Raw genomic sequence first — 22,280 nt, forward strand, 5'->3', positions numbered from 1 at the left:
TTGCAAGGTATAACTAATGATGTCTAAATTTGGAGTTTCTTCTAGTTCGTAGGGAAAAGGATGCATTCGATGTTAATTTTTCTTATTTTATTGTATTTTAGGTGCAGATTGAATGAATTCAAGAACAATTCCTATAAATTTACGTTGTTCGCCATCTAGATAAAAAAAATAAGGTAGTGCCTTTTATTCTTGTAAAACTTTGGAGACTGAATGGGCACTTCTATCTCCACTGATAGTCAATCAGAGATTGGCTGGCCCAAGGCTATAACTGATTTAAACAACATGCAGTGAAGAGTAGGCTAACAAGTGCCTTCATGTCATAGTCTCTATCACGATATTTTAATGTCTGGAATAGTGTGGATTCTCCAGTCGATTTTCTTGAGTTTATGGGAGGAAAAAAGCCGCTTGCTTGTTCCAGAGTTCGACTAACTCGGAAACCGGTCGAAATAGGTTAGAAAAATATCTCTCTAGTGTGCAACTAGAATCGAACTTTAGATACTCTTTCTTTGGAAGGTCTTGCACTGAAGAGTGCAAACTCCGCTTCCACTGAGCTACACAATCAACTAGGTATGTTTCTATGAAGTTTAATTTTCTAATCAATATTCTGTATATATTTTGCATCTAGTATCTAGTAGATGTATTCCTCCATATTATCATCATTTTGATTTCTTCTCTTTCCTGAAAATTGGCAATATAATGGATTTCTTCCAATGGTCTGAAATTGTGAGAGATATCCAAATTTTAATTAATGCATTTAATAATCTGCTATCAGGGCTATTATTATTACATAATTCCAAGCCATAACATTAAAATAATTCCATATTGATATATCATAGCATGATTATTTTAAGGTGACCAGATTTTTAAAAAGCAAACTGGCCCTCAACAATATGAACTGTGACTTCAAAGATGAGACAGAACATTTGTTCTGTATATATGGCATATCTCTTCATGTTCATTGTCAGATTTTATTTTCTTATAGAAACAGAATTCCTTGCATAGGTCTTCATTAAATGTACTTTTTCTTTTAGAACCTACACTGTGTATGGTGAACATTTTCCAATGTATCATAAAATCACTCAATTCTCGTTCAGAAAGTTACATATTTAATATTATTTACTGTCTTTGTTAAATGTGTATATTATCGCGTTTCTGTATACATTTGAACAGAAGGCGTCGTTTAGTAGAAATAAGTAAATAAACTTAAATTTTATGTCACTTTATTAAAGTTAAATTAAACTTATATTTTATATGTCCCTTTACAAGTCACAATTCTGTGACTTTTAAATGGAGTGACGTGTAAATCTTGCTATTTTCCTGTTTATTATTTATTTCTTGGGTTTTATGAAATTTCATTATTGCCGAATGTATTCGAGAAGACTTCACCTTTTTTTACTGTTCACCTAATTTTACCTCCAAAAACTGCGACAAAAGTAGCATCTTTTGGGACCCTGAAATTCTGGAACGAGTACAGTCCTGGTCAAACCATGATGCAGGATTACTCGAGTTATTTTGGAAGGCATCTGTATCCCTGTGAAAATGGCGTTTGTATCCTTAGCGTTTAGCCGCCAGAAGAAATACCATTGTAAGTTCCCTTTTCAGGTTGATAATTAGAGGGATATTTTCTAAACCTTTCTTTAACCTGTTCCCGAGTTAGTTGATTTCTGTCACAGAAAGGAAATTTAATCTCCAAGAAATGGAAACTGTGATGTTTCATTCCATAAGACAGAAATTGGACTGCAGAACATACACGATTTCAGACAATGACACATTGTGTTAGGATTAGTAACCACGGAATGGCAAGAGGTATCTGTCATACACTGTCCATCGAATATCATTTAATATTACCGTTAGTATTGGCCAGTTGTTTCTGACTGGCTAAGGGTGGAACCTGACTGCCTCTCAGTTACCAAATGTTAGACATGGCTAATACAGCCTCGCTTACTCCCTTTGTGGAAGAAAAGTCGTTAGCAGATTTATTTTATTTATTTTCATATCTGTTCGACTATGAAGCTAGTGATGTTAGATTACAAGGCAGATGATGTATAACTCAATTTTGCAAATCACGTGGGAAGGCAGATGATCATCATACTACCTTTACTGAAAACTGAGGCAACTAAAACCATGATTTCAAAGGCATGAATCGAAGAAATCATCATAAACCCAAGACTAGTGTCATATTGAAATAGTATGTATTCCTTGTGATTTTTCTAACATGAGTTAAAAACTCGATTTGCAGGAGGAAAACAGCTCCAACTGCCCTGTCTGGTTGGGTAAAAAATGACTTCGTTAAGTTATAAATTTCTCACAAATAATCAATCATCTAAAATAACCGAACGCTTAACGGTCTGGTAAACAGTATTTCTCTTAGCATTATGGTACAAATAACATTGCAGCAAAGCCAACGACTGGTGGCATAATAATAGGGTTCTATGGAAACTTCTCTAAGCTCTGTTTCTAACATCTGCTGTTTAGTTTATCTGGATCAGTGGGAAGTACCTATAGAATAGACACAGTACTGAAACATTTCGCCTTTGTGATAAAAATTGAAGCGAGTTAGTAAGGAGGGGATCATTGTGAGCCAAATTACTCTTCTTACGACAGCATTGGAAATTTTTAAGGAGGTTTCAGGTGCAGCACCCTAAACGTGTGATCACTATTATAAGGATTGGTGAATTTGATTTGTATGGAGTTAGTAGCTGAGCAGATGAAAAACAACATATTGTGTGAGAGAGAGAGAAGAGAGATCTGATCTGTCTGGTGATTTGTGTATTACTGAATGTAAGGTAGCTGGGTTGATATCCATTTGCAAGAGAAAAGGAAGGAAGGACTACTTATTAGTGGCAATGGAGGCAACAGGAATGTTCATGCCTGTGTGTTTCAGGCACTGGTTAAAGAGTATTTCGGAGCTAGAGATGGCTGAGTATTGCATAGTTTGTAGATGAGTGGGGTCGTGGTTACACTTTTCGGGGCCCGAGGCGCCAGTCTCTAGCACCTTAGGCCATCAACTTTTAAGGAAATTTACGATATATGTGGGTTCCATATAAATTCTAAAAATGATATATAACATCAATAAAAACAATAAACAGGGCAATATAATAATTCTTTAAACATTTAAAGGTAGTATCAGTGTTTCTCAACAATTTAAGAATTAGCAAAAAATAAATTTCAAATGATCTAGATTTACCCTTAAATACATAAATGCAAAAATCGAGTGAAATTAAGCTTTATATAAATGAATAGAGATAGGGTATAAAGGTCTCGCCTACTCCCTATAAAGGGAATAAAAGCTGTTAGCTGATTTATATATATATATATATATTATGGGAATTCATTTTTACTCGGTTGGAATATTATGGGAGAACTTTAATGACTGAAACCGAGAGATAAAAAGATGACAAGATATATTTAAAAAGATACTACTAGTTTCGTTGAATAGATCAACATCTTCAGGTATCACAATCAAAGAAGTATATAAAAGATTACAGAGACTTAAAATTGTAAAAACAGAACAAGTATATATTGAAAAACAAATGCGAGTATGAGGTCCAAACAAACGTATACTACGCGCTGTCGCCAGTGCGCCAATACTGAACAGAAGCAACGTGTGCATCAGAGAGATTGTAACTCAGGTTGTTGTTGATATGAGAGGAATCTAGAGAAATTTCCCTAGATTCAACAATCTTTCTTTCGAGTTCATCGTAGTACACATGGATGTTTAGAAGTTTGAGTCCAGTTTACAATGTCTTGGTGGCCTTCATCTGAGTTAGCTGAAAAGAGAATGTGGCTAGAGAGAGCGCTAGCTCTAGTCCTGTTATATGAGATATCTCTACGGTGTTCATCCAAACGTAGAAGGATGGATTTAGCAGTCTGGCCATAGTATGGCGTTCCACAATCACACAAAATCTTGTACACTCCTGGAAACTGAGTAGGAAGATGTTTCTGTTTATGTTTGCTAAGTAATGAACGAAGTTTTGGAAGCATAGTGAAGTAAGTTTTGAAGTTAATTTTCTTGAGATTCTTGCAGTTTTGATGAAAGAGAGCTAATGCAAGGCAAGGAGATGAAGGCTCTTGGGGAAGAGGGATCTTCAGAAGTAGTTGAGTGCCTGGGGAAAAATTTGTCAATTTTCTTTGGAGAGAAACCGTTATTAATAAAAGTTTTTTTAAGAAAAAGGAGTTCATTTTTAATTTCTGTTTCTTCTGTAAGTAATGATTTGGCTCGGTGAGCTACGATGTGGTATTAAAAATAATACTACATTTTTGTGGGGGATAGTGATGGGAGGAAGCATGAAGGTATCTGTCAGTATGAGTAGGCTTTCTAAAAATAAAAAAAAAATCATCTAACGCCTTTTTATTCCCGTATGCGGGGAGTAGGCGAGGCCATTTAGCCCTATCTAATTTTTGGAGACTGAGTGGGCAGTTCAATCTCCACTGGTACCAATCAGAGATAGATGGCCCAAGGCTATCACTAATTAAGCGGTACGCAGTGAAGAAGGCGACAAGCTAGTGCTGCCATCTCATGGTCTCTAACCCTAACACAATATTTTTAATGTCTGAAAATAGTATGGGTTCTACGGTCGATTTTCTTGAGTTTACAGGACGAAAAACCCGAGTTTCTGGGAGAAAAAACCCGCTAGCCTGTGCCAGAGATCGACTAACTCGGAACCGGCCGAAAAAAGGCTTAGAAAAAGTTCCTCTAGTCGGCGACTAGATTTGAACCACCAAATCCTTTCTTCGTGCGGTCAAGCGATGTAGAGTGCAAATGCCATTTCTACTGAGCTGCACAGGCTCTTCATCTGGTAAGTTTTAGGTCTAAAAAGGGATGGCAGTCATCTGATTCCAGTTCGAAGGTGAAAGAGATTTATTCATGGCACTTGTTTATGTGGTCTAAAAATAAATAGAGGTTATTGATACCGTATTCCCAGATGATGAAAATATCATCAATATAGCGGTACCAGGCTTTTGGTTTAAAGTGAAAGGAGTTAATAGCTTTTTCTTCAAAATCGTTGAGAAATATATCCGCGAGAATCGGAGAGAGTGGACTGCCAATAGCCAGACCTGAGTTTTGTAAGTAGATCTTATTATCGTATTTGAAGTATCATAACTTTATGCAATGGGAGAGAAGAGCAAAGAGTTTTTTTGATAATTTTTTCTTGAGAAGATCGAGGACATCTTGAGCAGGTACATTTGTAAAGAGAGAAACAATATCAAAACTAGCCATTAAATCTGCTTTTTTAAGTTTGATGTCCTGGATTTTAGAAACAAAATCTGCAGAGTTTTTAATATGTCAAGAGGAAATTCCAGAAAGATTTCTAAGAAAACTCGCGAGATATTTGGAGAGATTATAAGTATATATATATATATATATATATATATGCAAAAAGTTTTTGCTTACTTGGGAAAATGGTTAAAACCAAGTATAAAATTTCTTGGTATCTTTAATAAACTTTCTGCATCTTTCTCTGCTCCAGCGATTTTTATTAGGAAGGTCAAGCACCTTTTGTCTACTTATATATGAGATATAGTTGACTTCTGAATTACTTTAACCATGGTATCTACCTCAGTAAATGACTTAAACATCCTCCCTAAAGAACAGTTTGGTTTTTGCCAACAACATAGTACTACCCAGCAAATCCACAGAATTGTCGAGTACATCACCACCAGCTACAACTGGCGCCAGTGCACAGGAGCTGTTTTCCTAGACCTGTCACAAGCATTTGACAAAATCTGGCATTTTGGACTCCTGCATAAACTTATCTCAGCCGGTACTTCACTAAAAATGGTTCATCTAATCCATTCATATCTTCAGAATAGATCATTACAAGTCAAAATGAACGGCTGTACCCAGCGCCATATTTTTGCTGGAGTGCTGCAGGGATATCTACTGGCTCCATTGCTATTTTCTGTATACATGTCAGACATCCTACACAATTTGATGTCTTCCATTTTGGCCCTGTATGCGGACGATACAGCAATACTAACTAGATCTCTCAGACCCCATTTCATTACCAGAAAGTTTCAAGAAAACCTTCTAAAACTGGAGGATTGGTTATCCAAATGGAGAACCAATCCTCCAGTCAACCCCGCCCCAGAAAAGCTCAGCCGTTCTATTCTCTAAAAGGCCAATATCTCCTGCAAGAGATGTGTTACTATTCAATACTAAAATTCCCTGGAAGATAGAAACAAATTACCTGGGTGTAATTCTCGACAAAAAAAGCTATCTTTTAATAAACACATCAAGTCTACGTGCGCAAAAGCATCTAAAGCCGTAGCTCAGATATATCCGCTGATTAACAGAAATAGCAAGCTCAGCAACAGAATCAAATTGCAGCTATACCAGATGACGATTCGTCCTATAATCACCTATGCCTCTCCAGCCTGGAGCCACACCTCTAATACTAACATTATCAAGATACGAGTACAGAACAAGTGCTTGAGAATGATTCTGAATGCCCCGTGGTATGTTAGAAATAATCAACTTCATAGAGATACAAATATTCCCTATATTTTTTCTTTTCTACAATCCTTAGCATCCAAGTTTTTCCTAAAGACGTCCACACACCCTAACGATTTCGTTCAGCAAGCTACAGCTTGCTGAATGAAATCGTTAGGGTGTGTGGACGAGGCAACGGACATATTCAAATATAGAAGACGAAAAGCTATATTAGCCTCCTATAGCGATGCATAATCTTCACCCTCACTGTAACCGCAACAGATAGTGGGGAATATGAAAAGCATGTTGCTTCACCCCTAAAGACATAAATGTGAATTGTGACCATGGTATCTCTCCCCGGTCTGGCTTCCACTGAAGAGACCGCGATAAATTTTGAAACCGGTCTGGGTAGTCGCCCTTCCCATTAGCACTGCATTATACACTTCCGAAAGGGGGGGGGGTGCTTTGCATTATGGGATACATACTAAGGCAAGTGATATGATGTCATTAACTTCTATGTACAAGTAGCTCAGACATGAATATATTTCACGTGCAAAACTTTGTTTTGTCACTTGGGAAAAGGATTAAAACCAAGTATAAAATTTCTTTCTTGGTACCCTTAACATATATATATATCGTAATTTTTTTTTTGCTCAGCTTTAATTATTTATGCTTTTAACTCTTCAATTTTCGGGTTTCACAGCTAGAGCCAACATGCTCCTGTGCATAAGTACGGCTCTGTAGATGATATGGATAAACATAAATTACTATTATCAATGAAACTGTGAATGGGATAAGTGCTAATTGAGAGTAAGTTCTATATTATAAGAGAAAGAGAGTGGATGATAGAACAGAGCTCCGAGGCACTCTTGCTGTGGTGAGGAAGCTTGAAAAGTAATCTTTATTTGTTGAAACTCTTTGTAAAGTTCCTGATTCTTTTACTTTATTGTATACTGGAGTATAAACACTGAATATTGTTATGTTTCCCATTTATATTTGTAATATTGTTTCTACTCTGCTTTTACAACAATATTTATAGATAGTTATTTTATTTTTCCAATCACGTATCGTGAGTATTTTTTTACAATTAATCCCAGTCTGCAAAAGTCTTTTAACCTATAGGACATTAGCCTTACTGGTAATCAGATACTTTGAAACTTCTGCTCTAGAAGCCAAACGAGAAATTCTAGTCGCTGCAAGACCCATTTCAGCAATGCGGAATGCGAAATCGGTTGGATAAAATGATTGATGCGGTGCGTATATATGTGAAAGCACAACAACAACAACAACAACAATAACAAAATAAATTAAAAGAGGGGTTCTTGTTGCTTGTTTCCATTGTGAAAGTGCTCTTTTTCATTAAGTGGGTTTAATGATTAAAATTTGGCTCGCGTATGCTGCTATTAAAAAAAAAAAAGTAGCAGGTCGATAATACTTAGAAAACCTGAGTTATAGTAGGTCAAAATTTGGCTTGTATGATTCTTTTTGAAAGATTAAACACGAATATAATTATTTATCAAGTATAATATTAATATAAATCACTACCCGTCCATGAACTAAACGCCCTTGTCGAATAGCTCCCCCTAGGTAAATATCAATAACATCGATGTGTGTATTAAATTCATGTTGCTGTGTGTGGTGCTTTTTTGTATATCAGCTTTAAAGTATCGGCTTTTTTTTCAGAGGAGATATTAATATATAGCGCATTTGTATGTGTGTTTCGCAGATTTAAACGATGAGAAAGTAAATTTCGTAAAAAAAATAAAAGCCTTTCGAAAACTATACGTGTGGTTTGAGTCATGCATGCATTGCATAAAGCTTATTACTTTGGTTGTAGCACTCTACGGCCATGTTCCGTGCTATATTTTTTAGGTTATAAATTTTCTAGCGGGCTAAGAAGCCAGGTATCGAATTTGAGAGATCTTGAACAACATCTTGGTTCAAACGCGAACGATGACGTTACAGATATTTCACGTTTTTGTGAGTTGTTGGCTGATGATGCAGATCTCCAAAATAAAATACAGCAAATATATAGAGAATTTGAAGAACAGAAACTTAGAAATGGAATATTTCCACCACACTTAAAAGTAAAAAATATGCTTAAGTTATTATCTTTTAAGAACCCAAGTTTGCGTCAGAGGTATTATGCTTTTCTAGGGAAAATGGAGCGTACGAAGTTGAAAAATGACCGACTACTTGCTAGAGGTCACGAAGGAACGAAAGTAGATAGTGAACAAAATGAAGAGCAGTACCGATTGTTTCTACCAACAAAGAAGACACGACTTCATAAACTACTTAACCATAGGCTAGCAATGGCAAAACTGTATGGCCAGAAACTCGTAATAGATATGAGCTATGACGGATATATGGACAACGAGGAGCGGCGGATATGTGCATCGCAAATTTTGAATCTATATACGTTGAATCTGCTGAGTTCCTTTCCGTTTGATATACATATATGTAATGTGAAACCAAACGGTAAACTCTTAAGATATTTACAAAGGATTAATCCAAGTTTTTTACAATGTAACCATTTTTTATCGTTGACAGACAAAAGCTATCTTGACTTGTTTCCCAAACGTGATATTGTATACCTTACACCTCATTCACCTGAAACTTTAGAACATTATGAACATGATGTAGTGTATGTACTAGGTGAGTTTTAAATGTTAACTTTCATTTTATTGTAGTTAATATATTGAAGTAAATAGGCTTCAGTTTTTATTGAACAAACTATCTAAAGAAAGTTGTCATTTCTAAATTACAATGTTGTGCACTAAAATTTAGAAATGACATCACTGCAGTGATTATTATAGTTGGATGTGCAATCATGGTTGGCCAAATGGTTAGTGTAACTACTCTCCAAACAAAAGGTTGTGTATTTGAATCCTGCTGTGGGCATAGATGTTTGCAATTGTCTGTGAAAATACTACTAGTGGTGTTGGGCAGTAGATGGCATTGGTGTAGATGATGCGGTTCGCCGTAATTGGTAGATTTGAGTGGTAGAGACAGAGAGCTGTAGAGCAGATGCCTTCCCTCGATGAGTCTTTGGACTCCTTGGAGGTGTCATGTAATAGGAATAATAATCACTGCAGTAATGCAACACCTGTAACTTTTGAACTTACATATACTAATTATTATTATTATTTCATGACACCTCCAGGGAGTCCAAAGACTCATTGAGGGAGGGCACCTACTCTACAACTCTCTGTTTTGACCACTCAGTTCACCAACTACACCAATGCCACCTACCACCCACCACTGCCATCATTAGTATTTCCACAGACAATCACAAACATTCATGCCCATGGTAGGATTCGAGCCCACAACCTTTAGGCTGGAGAACGGATACACTAAGCACTCGGCCAACCAGGACTTACATGTTGGGAATCACTACTATGACAATGATTTACGACCATCCCTCCCCTCTAACCCACCTGACCCCAGAATGAGTTGGTGGGTGTGGAAAGGGGAGGGAAAAAATGTGCACCCCTCCAACACTTGCAAGTGTTGAAGGGGGGGGGCACAAGAAAATTTTTGCATCGTAATGTTGCCAGCGTAATTGTGCAACACTTAAATTCAAATGCAAAAGCACATTTGAATTCAAGAAGTTAAGATGTATAAAATAAATTACTTGAAATTTTTATAATAAAACATGATCTAGCAACAAATAATTATGTCTGAATTTATAATAAGTTACTTCTTTACCATTAATTGTAGTGCCTGGTACTGACCTATAATAGTGTATTTTTCTGACCTAGTTAACTAGTTGATTTGATCTATATTCTGTGGGTTCAAATCCTGTTGTTGCATGAATGTTTGTGAAGGCTTTAAATTGTAGATGATTTTCATCACAACCACAACTCTGCTTATTGGAGACCTAAAAAGCTTTTAAAAATGTATGAGTAGTCTGTTGAGCTGGATTCTCGGGCTGTCTGAACCTAAGTGTATCTACAATAATAATGTGCTACAGCTTTGTTTCACAGGTGGATTGAATTGTATATATTTTTGTATAACTTGGGGATTATATACACCTTATCACCTGTTGAACAATCAATTAATATATTTTTTAGTTTTATTATTATTACTATTATTACTACAACGGGCTACTCCAGGAGTCCTTAGACTCATCGAGGGAGGCCCTAAACATCATGTTCACACAGCTGTTCAACATTCTCACAGTATCTATCATACCTTGCCTTGAACACGCTCACTGTCTTAGCACCCACAACAGACTCTGGCAGCTTATTCCACTCATTTACCACTCTAAAAGTAAAGAACCCAGCTCTAACACCCCTGCTAACCACGCTCTTGCCCAGCTTCCGTGAGTGTCCCCTAGTTCTCCCACCACCAGTCCTGATCTCAAAAATATCATCTGAATTAATCCTATAGAATCCTTTTAGCAATTTGAATGTCTCAATCATATCTCCCCTTTTCCGCCTATCAACTAGTTTCTGCAACCCACAAATCTTCAACCTGTTCTCATATGGTTCATTCCATAGACCTGCTATCATCTTAGTCACTCGCCTCTGGATCCTCTCAACCTCCTCCCCATCAAGAAGGAACCGAGGTGACCAAATCTGGGCACAGTAGTCGAGATGAGGTCTTATCAGGGCTCGGTACAGAGGTACAATAACTTGTTTTTCTCTGCTCGTCAAGGTATTTTTCAACAACCAAGTGAGTTGATGAGCTGATTTAGCTACTTTCGCAATGTGCCCCCTAAACTTCATCTCCCTATCCACCAACACTCCCAAGTCCCTGGCCTCATCAATCTCTTGGAGTACAGTTCCACCAATGTGGTATACTGCTGCTAATCTTTTCACTCCGAAATGCATAACCTTACATTTTGTCGCATTAAATTGACATCCATTCTCCTTAGTCCAGAACTCCAATCTATCTAAGTCATCTTGCTAGACTTTGACATCTTCTGCATTCACTATCGCCCTACCCAACTTTGCATCATCAGCGAACAAATGAACTGTCCCACTTAGACCCTTCCCTATATCGTTAATGAACAGATTAAACAGCAGTGGTCCAAGAACAGAACCCTGTGGCACACCACTAGTCACAGGCCGTTTTTTGGACTCTACTCCTGAATAAACTACTCTTTGATATCTCTCCATCAACCACCCAGCTATCCATCTCACCAACCCTATATCCATTCCCATATGTTGTAGTTTAAGAGCCTGTGTAGCTCAGTGGATGTGGCGTTTGCACACCACCGCGCTAGGCCGCACGAAGGAAGTCTTGGTTTCGAGTCTAGTCGACGACTAGAGGAAATTTTTCTAAGCCTTTTTTCGACCGGTTCCCGAGTTAGTCGATCTCTGGCACGGGCAAGCAGGTTTTTCCTCCCGGAAACTCGGGTTTTTCGTCCTGTAAACTCAAGAAAATCGACCGTAGAACCCACATTATTTCAGACATTAAATATATTGTGTTAGGGTTAGATACCACGAGATGGCGGCACATTTCAGCCGTCTCTCTTCACTGCGTACCGCTTAATTAGTGATAGCCTTGGGCCATCTGTCTCTGATTGGGTACCAGTGGAGATTGAACTGCCCACTCAGTCTCCAAAAGTTAGATAGGGCTAAATGGCCTCGCCTACTCCCGTATATACGGGAATAAAAAGGCGTTAGCTGATTTTTTTTTTTTTTTTATGTTGTAGTTTACGGATTAGAATTCCATGTGGTATCCTGTCAAACGCCTTTGCCAGGTCCAGTAGTATCACTGTAAACCCATTTCCCTTATCCAGTTCAGCCGTCACCTTGTTATAAAACTTGAGCAAGTTACTGAGGCATGATCTACCCTTCACAAAGCCATGCTGTCCTCTGTACAGTATCTCATTTTCATCAATCCATTCCTGTATTTTTCCCTTGACTACTTTCTCCAAGACCTTGACAACGACTCCTGATATGCTGATCGGTCGGTAATTTGTAACCATAGTCTTGGATCCTCCTTTATGCAGTGAAACTATTTTCCCCTCTTTCCATGCCTTCGGGACTAAGCCAGACCTGAGACTCAGATTAAACAACATGGTCAAGGGCACTGATAATTCATTAGCCGCTTCATGCAAGACCCGTGCCGGTATACCATCCAATCCCACAGATGTATTCACATTAAGGTTCTGTAATAGACTATTCACCTCCACTTCATTCATCACAATTCCCATATAAACTAATGGTTCCTTCATTTTTTCAACGTCACCACCTGGATGATATACTTTTGCAAAGTGCGCGCTCAGTAACTCCACTATATCGACTGGTTCAGTGAACTCTTTACCATCGTCATTCCTTAAAATCATTTTGCCATGTACAGTTTTTTTCTTGCTTGCAGCATATTAAAAGAACTGTTTGGGATTCTCTTTTGCTTGCATAGCTAGTTTCCTTTCATAATCGGCTTTTGCTGTTTTTACCACACTCGTTACCCTTCTGGCCTGTACTTTATACCGTTCGTGTGCCTGCTGGTCACCCCTTTCTTTAAATTCCCTCCATAGTTGTTTCTTTTTTTGCAGCTCAAGCTTAATGGTGTTATTCATCCATTTAACCCCTCCTTGTTTCACTATTCGGACCTTAGGTATACAATCAGCCATAACCTCCTGTAAATGCTCTTTGATCACTTCCCATGCTCTATCGACGTCCAGCCCTTGCAGTTGTACATGCCATGGCACTGATCCAAGCAATCTCCTAAGCTTGTCATACTTGCCAGCACGGTAATTCCACATATACCCTGTCTTAATCACAAATTTCACACCTTTAGCCACCTCCCAGGTCAAGACCTTATGATCACTCTCACCAATAGGTGGCAACATGGTCATATTCATTACAGTCAAATTCTCAGATACTATTACCAGGTCAAGCACTCTCACACCCCTAGTATTTTCAATTACATGCTGTTTCAGATAGTTATCCCTTAATAATTGAATAAAATCCATTTCCTTCCTCACATGTGTCCTCTCCTCCTTCCAATCAATGTTACCATAGTTGAAATCCCCCATAATAATTACCCTCCTTCCACTCATTTCATCAATTTGTTTATGCATACCATCTCCACCATCTATTCCATCACCTGGTCTATAGCAGCACCCAACTGTATATTTTATTCTGCCAGTATCAATCTCACACCAAATAGCCTCAAATGAGCTCCTTTCACTATCCTGCAATACTTCAATTCTCCTTGGCTGCAGTTCATCAGCTATCATCAATAACACCCCTCCTCCAATTTTATTCTCTCTGTCCTTCCTAAACATACTATAACCTACACATTCTATCCCACTAACTATATCATCTTCCATCAGCCATGTTTCACTAATGCCAATAACCTGTGGCCAGGAAGAGCCAATCAAGGCCAAAAATTCTTCTTTCTTGTTCCTAATACTCCTGGCATTAGTATACATGAATTGCAGTGTTCCCTTTGTCCCACCCCTATCTTGATGCGTTATTCTAAATATCCCATTCCCATTTTTTGTCCTTATTGCTGGCTCAGGTACATTATATACATTTTTACACTCAACTGTCTCACTGATGTCTGGATATCCACTTCCCCCCCTCCTTGGTAGTTCTAGTTTCCCTGGTTCTGCACATCCATTTTCACTTCATTCAGCAACACTTTTTACAGTCTCCGCACACCAAGTCCATTCAAATGCAGGCCATCCAACTTGTATATGTCCTTTCGCCCATCAAACTCATTCCACAAGTTTACATTTTAATACTTATATGTATTAAATTCTCTGATAAAATGTATGTTTATTTCTTTCCCATCTTTTACTTACCTCTTGACATAGTTCACTACAATATCCTCAGGCTTACTCTCAATTCTACTATGCCTGCAATGACTGAAACAGCAGAGGAGGTCTCTGGATGAACAAGAATTTAAAAAAAGAAACTTTGTTAGTGGAATGACTATGCAAAAGACTCAAAGCAATGAACAGGGCATTTTGAAATTGCTGAAAACAGGAAACAGAAAAGTATGCAAGGAAAAATAGAAAGTAATTATACTATACAAGAAATTATAGTATTGTTTAATCCTTTATCCAAGTATAAGGAAGCACATAAAGGATTGAACAGAAATATAATTTCTTAAGTATAATTTACTTTGTAACAAGAAAAAATACAGAGAAATAAAAACAGCAATTTCAGAAAAATGCTGAAAGTTGTAACTGATTTATAGATAATAAATGAAGATATTAAGCCAAATAAAAAAAAAAATTGGATATTATTAAAGCACAGGTATCTTCATAGGGAACCATCACTACCAACTCAGAGCACAATACCTTGCATATCTCTTCTTGAACTCATTTATTGATGAGGTACTTACACAATAGACTCTAAACCTATTACACTTATTCACCTCTCTTTCTCCAAAGAAAAAATATCTAGTCCTGATGGCACTGCTATCTGCACTTATTCAGTTTCCAGAGACGATCCCTTGTTTTCCCATACATCAGTCCTTTTAAACACTTGTTTATTTCATAGTTCCTCTTTTCCACTTATCAACTTTCAGTCTATAAATCCTGTATATCCTCAGAGCATTTTGCAGATCATGTTGGTCACTCGTCTGAATCTTCTATACTTTGTATAATTATCTTGTTCCGATTCATTACCTAAGACTACATTGTGTTTTTAATTCTCATACTTGCTTCAAGGGTGCCTGCAAACTGGTTTGTTTGCATTCCCCTTATCACTTCAATTTCTCTATAAATAAAAGATGCCAAGAAATTATATTCCTGGTTTAATTCTTTATCCAAGTGTAAGGAAACAAAGTTTGCATGTGACTGGGCAACTTGTATATACAGGCTAATGACTTCACATCCCTTGCCTTAGCATCCTATAATGCAAAGCATATATCCTTATACACATGTATAATGCTATGCATTATGGGAAGGGTCAATATCCAGACCAGGTTTACTATATAATTGAAGGGAAGTCTCCAAAAACTCTGGCAAACTCCCAGATCACTCTAAACTCAGTAAGTGCAAGCGATCCAAAGGATCATTTTACTCAGTGGTGGTCCCACTCAGTGACACATGAACCCTGCCACAGAGAGGAATCACTTCAATGTCTGGCTTCCACTGATGAGACCCCAATAAAGGTTGAAACCAGTCTGGGTAGTGACTCTTCCCAGATCTTTACAGATATTATATACATAATGTCTGTAAAGATACGTGCTTTGCATTATGGAATACTAAAGCAAGTGAGGTGAAGTCATTAGCCTCTCTATAGGAGCTGCCTAGTCGGGAAGTTACGTCACGCCAAACTTTATTTCCTTACACTTGGATAAAGGATTAAACCAAGAATATCATTTCTTGGTTGTAAATATACATCGATATGTTAATTTATGCTATAACCAAGTGGAAAAATTTTCAACATCCAGTTTCTAAAACTTTGCATTTCCACACTTTCATTGAATACGTTCTCCAACACCTAACTCAGATGATCTATTCAAGTGCATTCCATCAGTCATGTATAATTCCATCTATCGAATTCAGTGTAATTATTATTTATTATTATTATTATTATTATTATTATTATTATTTGACACCTCCAGGGAGTCCAAAGACTCATCGAAGGAGAGTATGCCAACAGCATCGAATGATTGACCCTTCTAACTACTAACCGTGCTCAAACTTGCTTAACTTTTTGCGTGAGCTCTACCAATAGACCATCCTACAAATACAATCAAAACAATCAGCTCTTTTACTTTACCTCTTTGCATCCTAACTGCTTCACTAATATCCTTAATTTTTGTACCTGATTATTAGGAATAAGAAGAAAAAATGAACCTGTAATTTTAATGGACAGTGACTAATGAAGTGGAAATACAGAACATAGGAAAAAAATGGATCTGTCAGAGAAGAAACCTGATTATTTACAAATTAATATCACTACTCACATAATATCTGTTTGGCAGAAGGCAAGCAAGTCAAACTTCATCTTATTGGGAAAGCTTCCTCAAAATTAATATCTTGGTTTCAGAAAAAGAAAAAGTTGTTCTTTGAGGATATAGGAATAATGGTTAATTTTTTCTGTAGTTTTTTATGGATAATACTGTTTTGCTGAACTGGTTTTCATCATTTACATCACCCTAAACTGTTAATATATGATCAGCTGCACATATTTTGAGCCTGCATTGCATAAGCCCCTCTGTAGCGCAATTGGAAGAACGACGATACTTGCGCCCTTCCATTAGAAAAGGCCTAAGTTCGATTCCCGTCATGATGGGAAGAATCTTTATATGGACTTTTTCAATTGAAGGTGAGTTAGCCGATCTCATACGGAGGTAGCAGGGTTTTTTCTCCCGGAAACTCTGGTTTTTCATCCGCCATACAGACAAATCGGCCCTTCAGAACACACGCAATTTACAGACAAAAAATACTAGGAGTGGTGATTGTGGGCAGTAGTTGGCATTGATGTAGGTGATTGGTAGTAGAGGTTCTTCTGTGTAGTAGTGGAGATGGAGAGTTGTACAGTAGGTGTCCTCTCACGATGAGTCTTCAGACTCCTTGGAGGTGCCATGAATAATAATAATTGACAACAGTGCTTGGTTGGAAAGATCTGATTAGGACAATGAGTGGCTAGATCAGAGGCTTTCCCAACTGAGTCGGCAAGTCTCATACTGAAGTGGTAGAGGATTCAATTCTGGAAATTTAGGTTTTCATTCCGCAAAACAGGCAAAGCATCCAGAAAGACACATGCAGTTAACAGAGATAATACACTGACCTTGTATCATTAGTTGTATCATGCCACTGTTGGAAGAATGACAGTACATTGCACCCTTCAGTTGGAAAAAGGCCTAAGTTTGATTCTCATCGATACAAGAGGAATCTTTATATGGGCTTTATTTGAAGATGAGTTAGCCAATCTCATACAGAGGTAGCAGGGTTTTTCATCTCCACGTACAGACAAATTGGCCATCAGAACACATGCAATTTACAGACAAATAATACTGTTTCTGGTGGTGATGTGTTGTATATGACGTTGATGGTGGTTTTGTGTGTAGTTAGAGAATTAAGCAGCAGGGGTAGACAGATGTGTGTGTGTAGCAGAGGTAGAGTGCCTTCCCACGATGAGTGAGTCCTTGGAGGTGGATGTAAAGATAATAATAATAGTTATTTTGCCTTTAATACAAATACACACAGCTGCTGGTTAATATTAGCTCAAAATCCAGTTCCATTCCAACCGAACCAGCTTCTTAGTCTACTCTTTCATTCCATCCAATAACAGAGACATGGGAGCCTCTGTAGCTCAGTTAGTATGGATGAAGCCCTTTGCTCAGAAAGATCTGAGTTCGATTCCCATCCATGACATTAGGAACCCTATCTGGTCTGTTTCGACTAAAGGTGAATTAGCCGGTCTCATATGGAGGTAGAGAGTTTTTTCTCCCAGAAACTCTGGTTTTTTTGTTCCTCAGAACAGGCAAACTGGCCTGTAAACACACACATGAATCTAGTCAAAAATACATACTTAAAGAAGTCCCTCATTGGAGGACACAACCTCAACCAGTCCTAAGGGATGGATGAGGAAAAATTAGGGGGAATCCCCACGCAACAACAACAACAGAGACGTGAATGATTGCCCGTTTGTGATATTAATGTGTTATAGGTTTTGTTTTCCCTTCTCTGTAGGATTAACATGAAAATATAATTCATAGTATATTTAAGAAAAGATGATCAACCAATACCATGTGCTGAAAGAATATAGTATTATTTGACACAACACTTATTTCTTGAGGTGCAACAGTAATTCCATTTTTGCATGTAGATGATTTAGTGAACTCAAAAAAGCAGCTGTAGGTCAGAGTGAGGACAACAAGTAGAAGGTTCCCCAAGTTCCTCTCCTTATATTTCTGATCTTCTACATATCTTTGTGACAATATTACTGTTATTATGTGACACCTCTAAGGACTCATCATGGGAAGGCACTCTACTCCATTACACACATCTTACCTACTTAATTCCCCAACTACTACTAACTTAAATATATGCTTACTCCTTTATCCAGTTTAGATAGAAATTTACAACTCCCTTTTGTCATGATTTTTGACATCCTCCTGCTATCTTGAGTACAATTTTCTTGTCATTTTTTTAATTGTAAAGAATTGAAAGTAGTCATGCTATTGCATTCTCAATTAAACTCTTACACACCTGAACTGATGTTACCAAATTCATCAAGCCTTTGGCAACACTTTGTGCTGGTAGAGTGAATCATAATGGCAGTAATTTCATTCATTTGGCCTACTTGAGTATTTTTATATATATCTGAATGCAGTCTAGGAACAAATTGAAATTTAACATGAGAGAGAGAGAGAGAGAGTGTGTGTGTGACATTGAATTATGACTACTGCCTCATATTGTGTTGAAATGATGCCTTTCTTTCCACAAGATAATTGACTATTTCTCCTATGGCATTGCCCATATTACATGTTAAATGTAATCAATGCTGATCTGTGACCATAACACATGCAAGGTTTTTTTTTTTATTATATTGGTGAAAAATTTTATTCATTTCAGTGAAATTTTATTTATTTGTGATCAAAACTGAAGACATAATTTATTGAAGTTGTCAGTAGGTTTGGTCATGTTTTTTGTACTTGCGACTTACAATGAATGAAAGCAAAATGGCAGAACAAAAAAAAAAGTGTGCAGTGCAGAAATCAAATATGATAAGTAGTGTAGATTTTTTGAAGAGAGTTTGTTGTGAGCGTAACATTGGGGAATGTGGAGGATGTATTTGTCAAAAGATTGAATGTCAGAAGTGTGATATTTGAATGAATTGTAACGTGTTAAATGAGAGTTGAGAATGGTATTAACTTGAAGGATGATTGTGAATATGGAAGAAACTGAAAAGGCAAATGGAAAAAAGCAAGCATGATTGTGGGACCAGAAGAGCATAGTGAAAGAGATAAAAATGAGCATTATTTGGAAATGGAAGAGGACATGACAGATGGAGTAGAAGTGTGAGTGATAGCAGGAACAAAAGCAAGCATGAGTCTCAATAAAAAGTGAGTCTCAGTAAATTCGTGTATAATTGCATGAATGAGAGCAAGTGTAATTGTGGGAATGAAAGGATGACTCATAAACAAAAAGAAAAAAAAAGTGAGCATGATTGCTAACTCAAGAGTGCATGATTACAGAATATCAGAGTTGAATGAAATGATGTAGCTGAGGAGCTAGATAAGGTATATGCAGTATAAGACATTTCATGGATACGAAACAAAGAGTTTGAAAAAATAAATTGAAAGATAGTGGAGAAAATGAGGTGAAGATGATATTTGTGTGATACTGGAAATGTATTATTAAAATTGTGGCAATGAGAGGGTGTACAAGGTCCGTTTTCCAGAAGGGAATATAAAAAGAGGATTTGAGAAGTAAACATATGAGGGGTGGATATCAGGACGTTATTGAGGAGGGCAAAAGATGTTGTGGTAGGAAGGATCATCAGTGTGTTGTCCAGGTATAATAATAATGATTTGAGACAGTGAGCAAAAATCATGAATGTTGTGCTAGTAAAGCTGTGTGAACAGAAGGAGATGCAGTTTGTTGATGTGTAGAGTGCATTTGAGATACAAATGGAATTGTTTAAACATTATGGATTGCATTTAAATGGATTTGGTGTGATTCAACTTTCTTCTGTTATTAAGAAGACTGTAATGAATGATGTTAACTTGGAATCTGGGAAGTCATGGGTGATTTAAAAGAGCAGGATAGTGGAACGGAAGTGTTATGGAGAGGAGAGTAATGTGAGAATAGAATACAGAAATGGAAGTCGAGGTGGACAGTGTAAGGAGAGTGGATTCTGAAAGCAGTAATAAATGCATATTGTGATGGATGGCCTTTGATTTACGGAGTGCAGCTGAATAAAGGGTTATAAAGGTGAGCAGACAGAATCAGGTGTGGGGAAGTCGCAGATGAGGCGGCATGGGGGAGGAACTGTTATAGATTAATGAATTGGTGTACTTATTTACAGATATCAGGAATGTTAGAAATATGGAGGAGAAATTAAACTTGCCGAAAAATTATATTATTGTTTAATCCTTTATCTAGGTGTAAGCAAACATAGCATGCACTTGTTATGAAGTATCTTCATGACTAGGCTGCATAGAGGCTTGGGAATTCACATTGGTTGCCTTGGTATCCCATAATGCAAAACACACACACCCACCCACCCTTTCAGACTTCTATAATACTGTGCATTATGGGAAGGGTTATTATGTGAAGTCATCAGCCTCTATATAGAAGTAGCCAAGTCATACACACTTGGTTTGCTTCTGCTTGGATAAAGAATTAAACAAGAATGTAATTCTTGGCAAATTTAATTTAATTTGTAACCTAGTGAAAAATACATTTCTACATCTGTTTCTAATTCTGCTAACCTTTCTAAATATGCTAACCAGCCAAAAAGCTGCAGGTTCGAATCCCACCATGGGCATGGATGTTTGTGATTGTCTCTGGAAGTACTAGTAGTGGTGGTCAGCAGTAGATGGTGTAGTTGCAGTCAGTTGGTGGATTGAGTGGTAGAGACAGAGTTGTAGAGCAGGTGCCTTCCCTTGATGAGTCTTTGGCTTCCTGGTAGTGTCAAATAATAAAAATAAAAATTATAAAATAATTCAGGAATTTTAATAAGGTGATACTTTACAAATACCAGGTTACAGTAGTTTTACTACTTGTATATGAGAGATTATATGACTTGCATTAATTCCACCTTGATATCTCTTCTGGGTCTGGCTCCCATTGTTGGCAGCTTGCTTCCTGGAGAGTTGAATGATTCTGCTCTGTGGTGGTTTTTGCTCACAGAGTGGAGCTGCTGCTGCTGCTGCTGAGTTTCTGTCCTGGAGTGATTTAGATCTAGTGATTCTCTTGGATTACTCAGGTAGATTTGGAGGCATCCCTGCACTTTTATGGTACCTCAATTAAGATTGAGGTTAAACTAATCTGGGTTTGAAAATTTTTGTGCTGGCTTAATAGTTAGGCAAATATCTTGCTTGTCATATGTTTGCCTGGGTGTACTCTGCTATGGTCAGTTAATCATAGTCACGTGTGTAATACCTTATCCAGTCAATTTATATGCTTCGTGCTATGGATAATTTTTACCTTGTTGAAGCAAATAACTACTGTGTGTTAATGTTCTTTCTTTCTTTTAATATTACACGGTTATCAGCATATATATCTCTCTCTATATATGTGTGTGTGTGATCATCTGAAGTACAAACACATGCAGCATATATACACACATAAGCATACAGATAAACCTCTCTGAATGTGTGCCCCAACTGATGACCTTTATTATTATTATTATTATGTTACACCTCCAGGGAGTTAAAAGATTCATTGAGGAAAAGTGTGCCAACAGCATCAAACGATTGATCCCTTCCAACTACTAACCACGCTCTAAGTTGCATTTTTGCGTGAGTCATTAGTAGCAGATGCTGTACCAATCGACCAACCTTTGCTGGCTTAATATGAAGGCTAAAACGTTGTGAAATTAATTATTATTAATACAGTAGTAGTGTTGTGTTCATAATTTTATCAAAATGAATTATGTATTAGGCTGTTTATCAGTCTGTTAAAAAAGTTCATTGCAATTTCAATTGTTTAATTGATAAACGAACATTTATTATTTTATTTATTTATTTTTTATTAATGATACTCTCTTCACTACATTTTCATTTCTAACACTTATATCTTATGTAGAAAAAGCAAACAATTTCTTCTCTGTTATTATACATAAATATTGAAAACATTCAGCAACATAAAATCTCAGTGTAAAACTCTTCAGTCTACACTTCTGAGTTCTTATTGGATCTAAAACATTGGATGGACAGGACCAATGTTGTCATATAACATGGTGGCAACTCA

The 22,280-nt window shown here is 37.2% G+C and overlaps 1 protein-coding gene across 2 annotated transcripts in view; it reads left to right on the top strand.

Annotated features, from left to right (window-relative positions):
• Window positions 1-8,053: 8,053 nt before the first annotated feature.
• Window positions 8,054-22,280, top strand: part of LOC150099467 (mitochondrial ribonuclease P protein 1 homolog) — a 42,364-nt gene continuing 28,137 nt past the window's right edge. For both annotated transcript variants that reach the window (XM_090403638.1, XM_090403639.1), the window contains exon 1: window positions 8,054-9,088. In XM_090403638.1, the coding sequence (XP_090259764.1) occupies window positions 8,233-9,088 (856 nt within the window). In that variant the 5' untranslated portion in view covers window positions 8,054-8,232. The remainder of the gene's footprint in view (window positions 9,089-22,280) is intronic.

Source organism: Typopeltis vanoorti, chromosome 14 (genome assembly GCF_054136105.1).
Source record: "Typopeltis vanoorti isolate ZY-2024b chromosome 14, IOZ_Tvanoo_1.0, whole genome shotgun sequence".
NCBI lineage: Eukaryota > Metazoa > Arthropoda > Arachnida > Uropygi > Thelyphonidae > Typopeltis > Typopeltis vanoorti.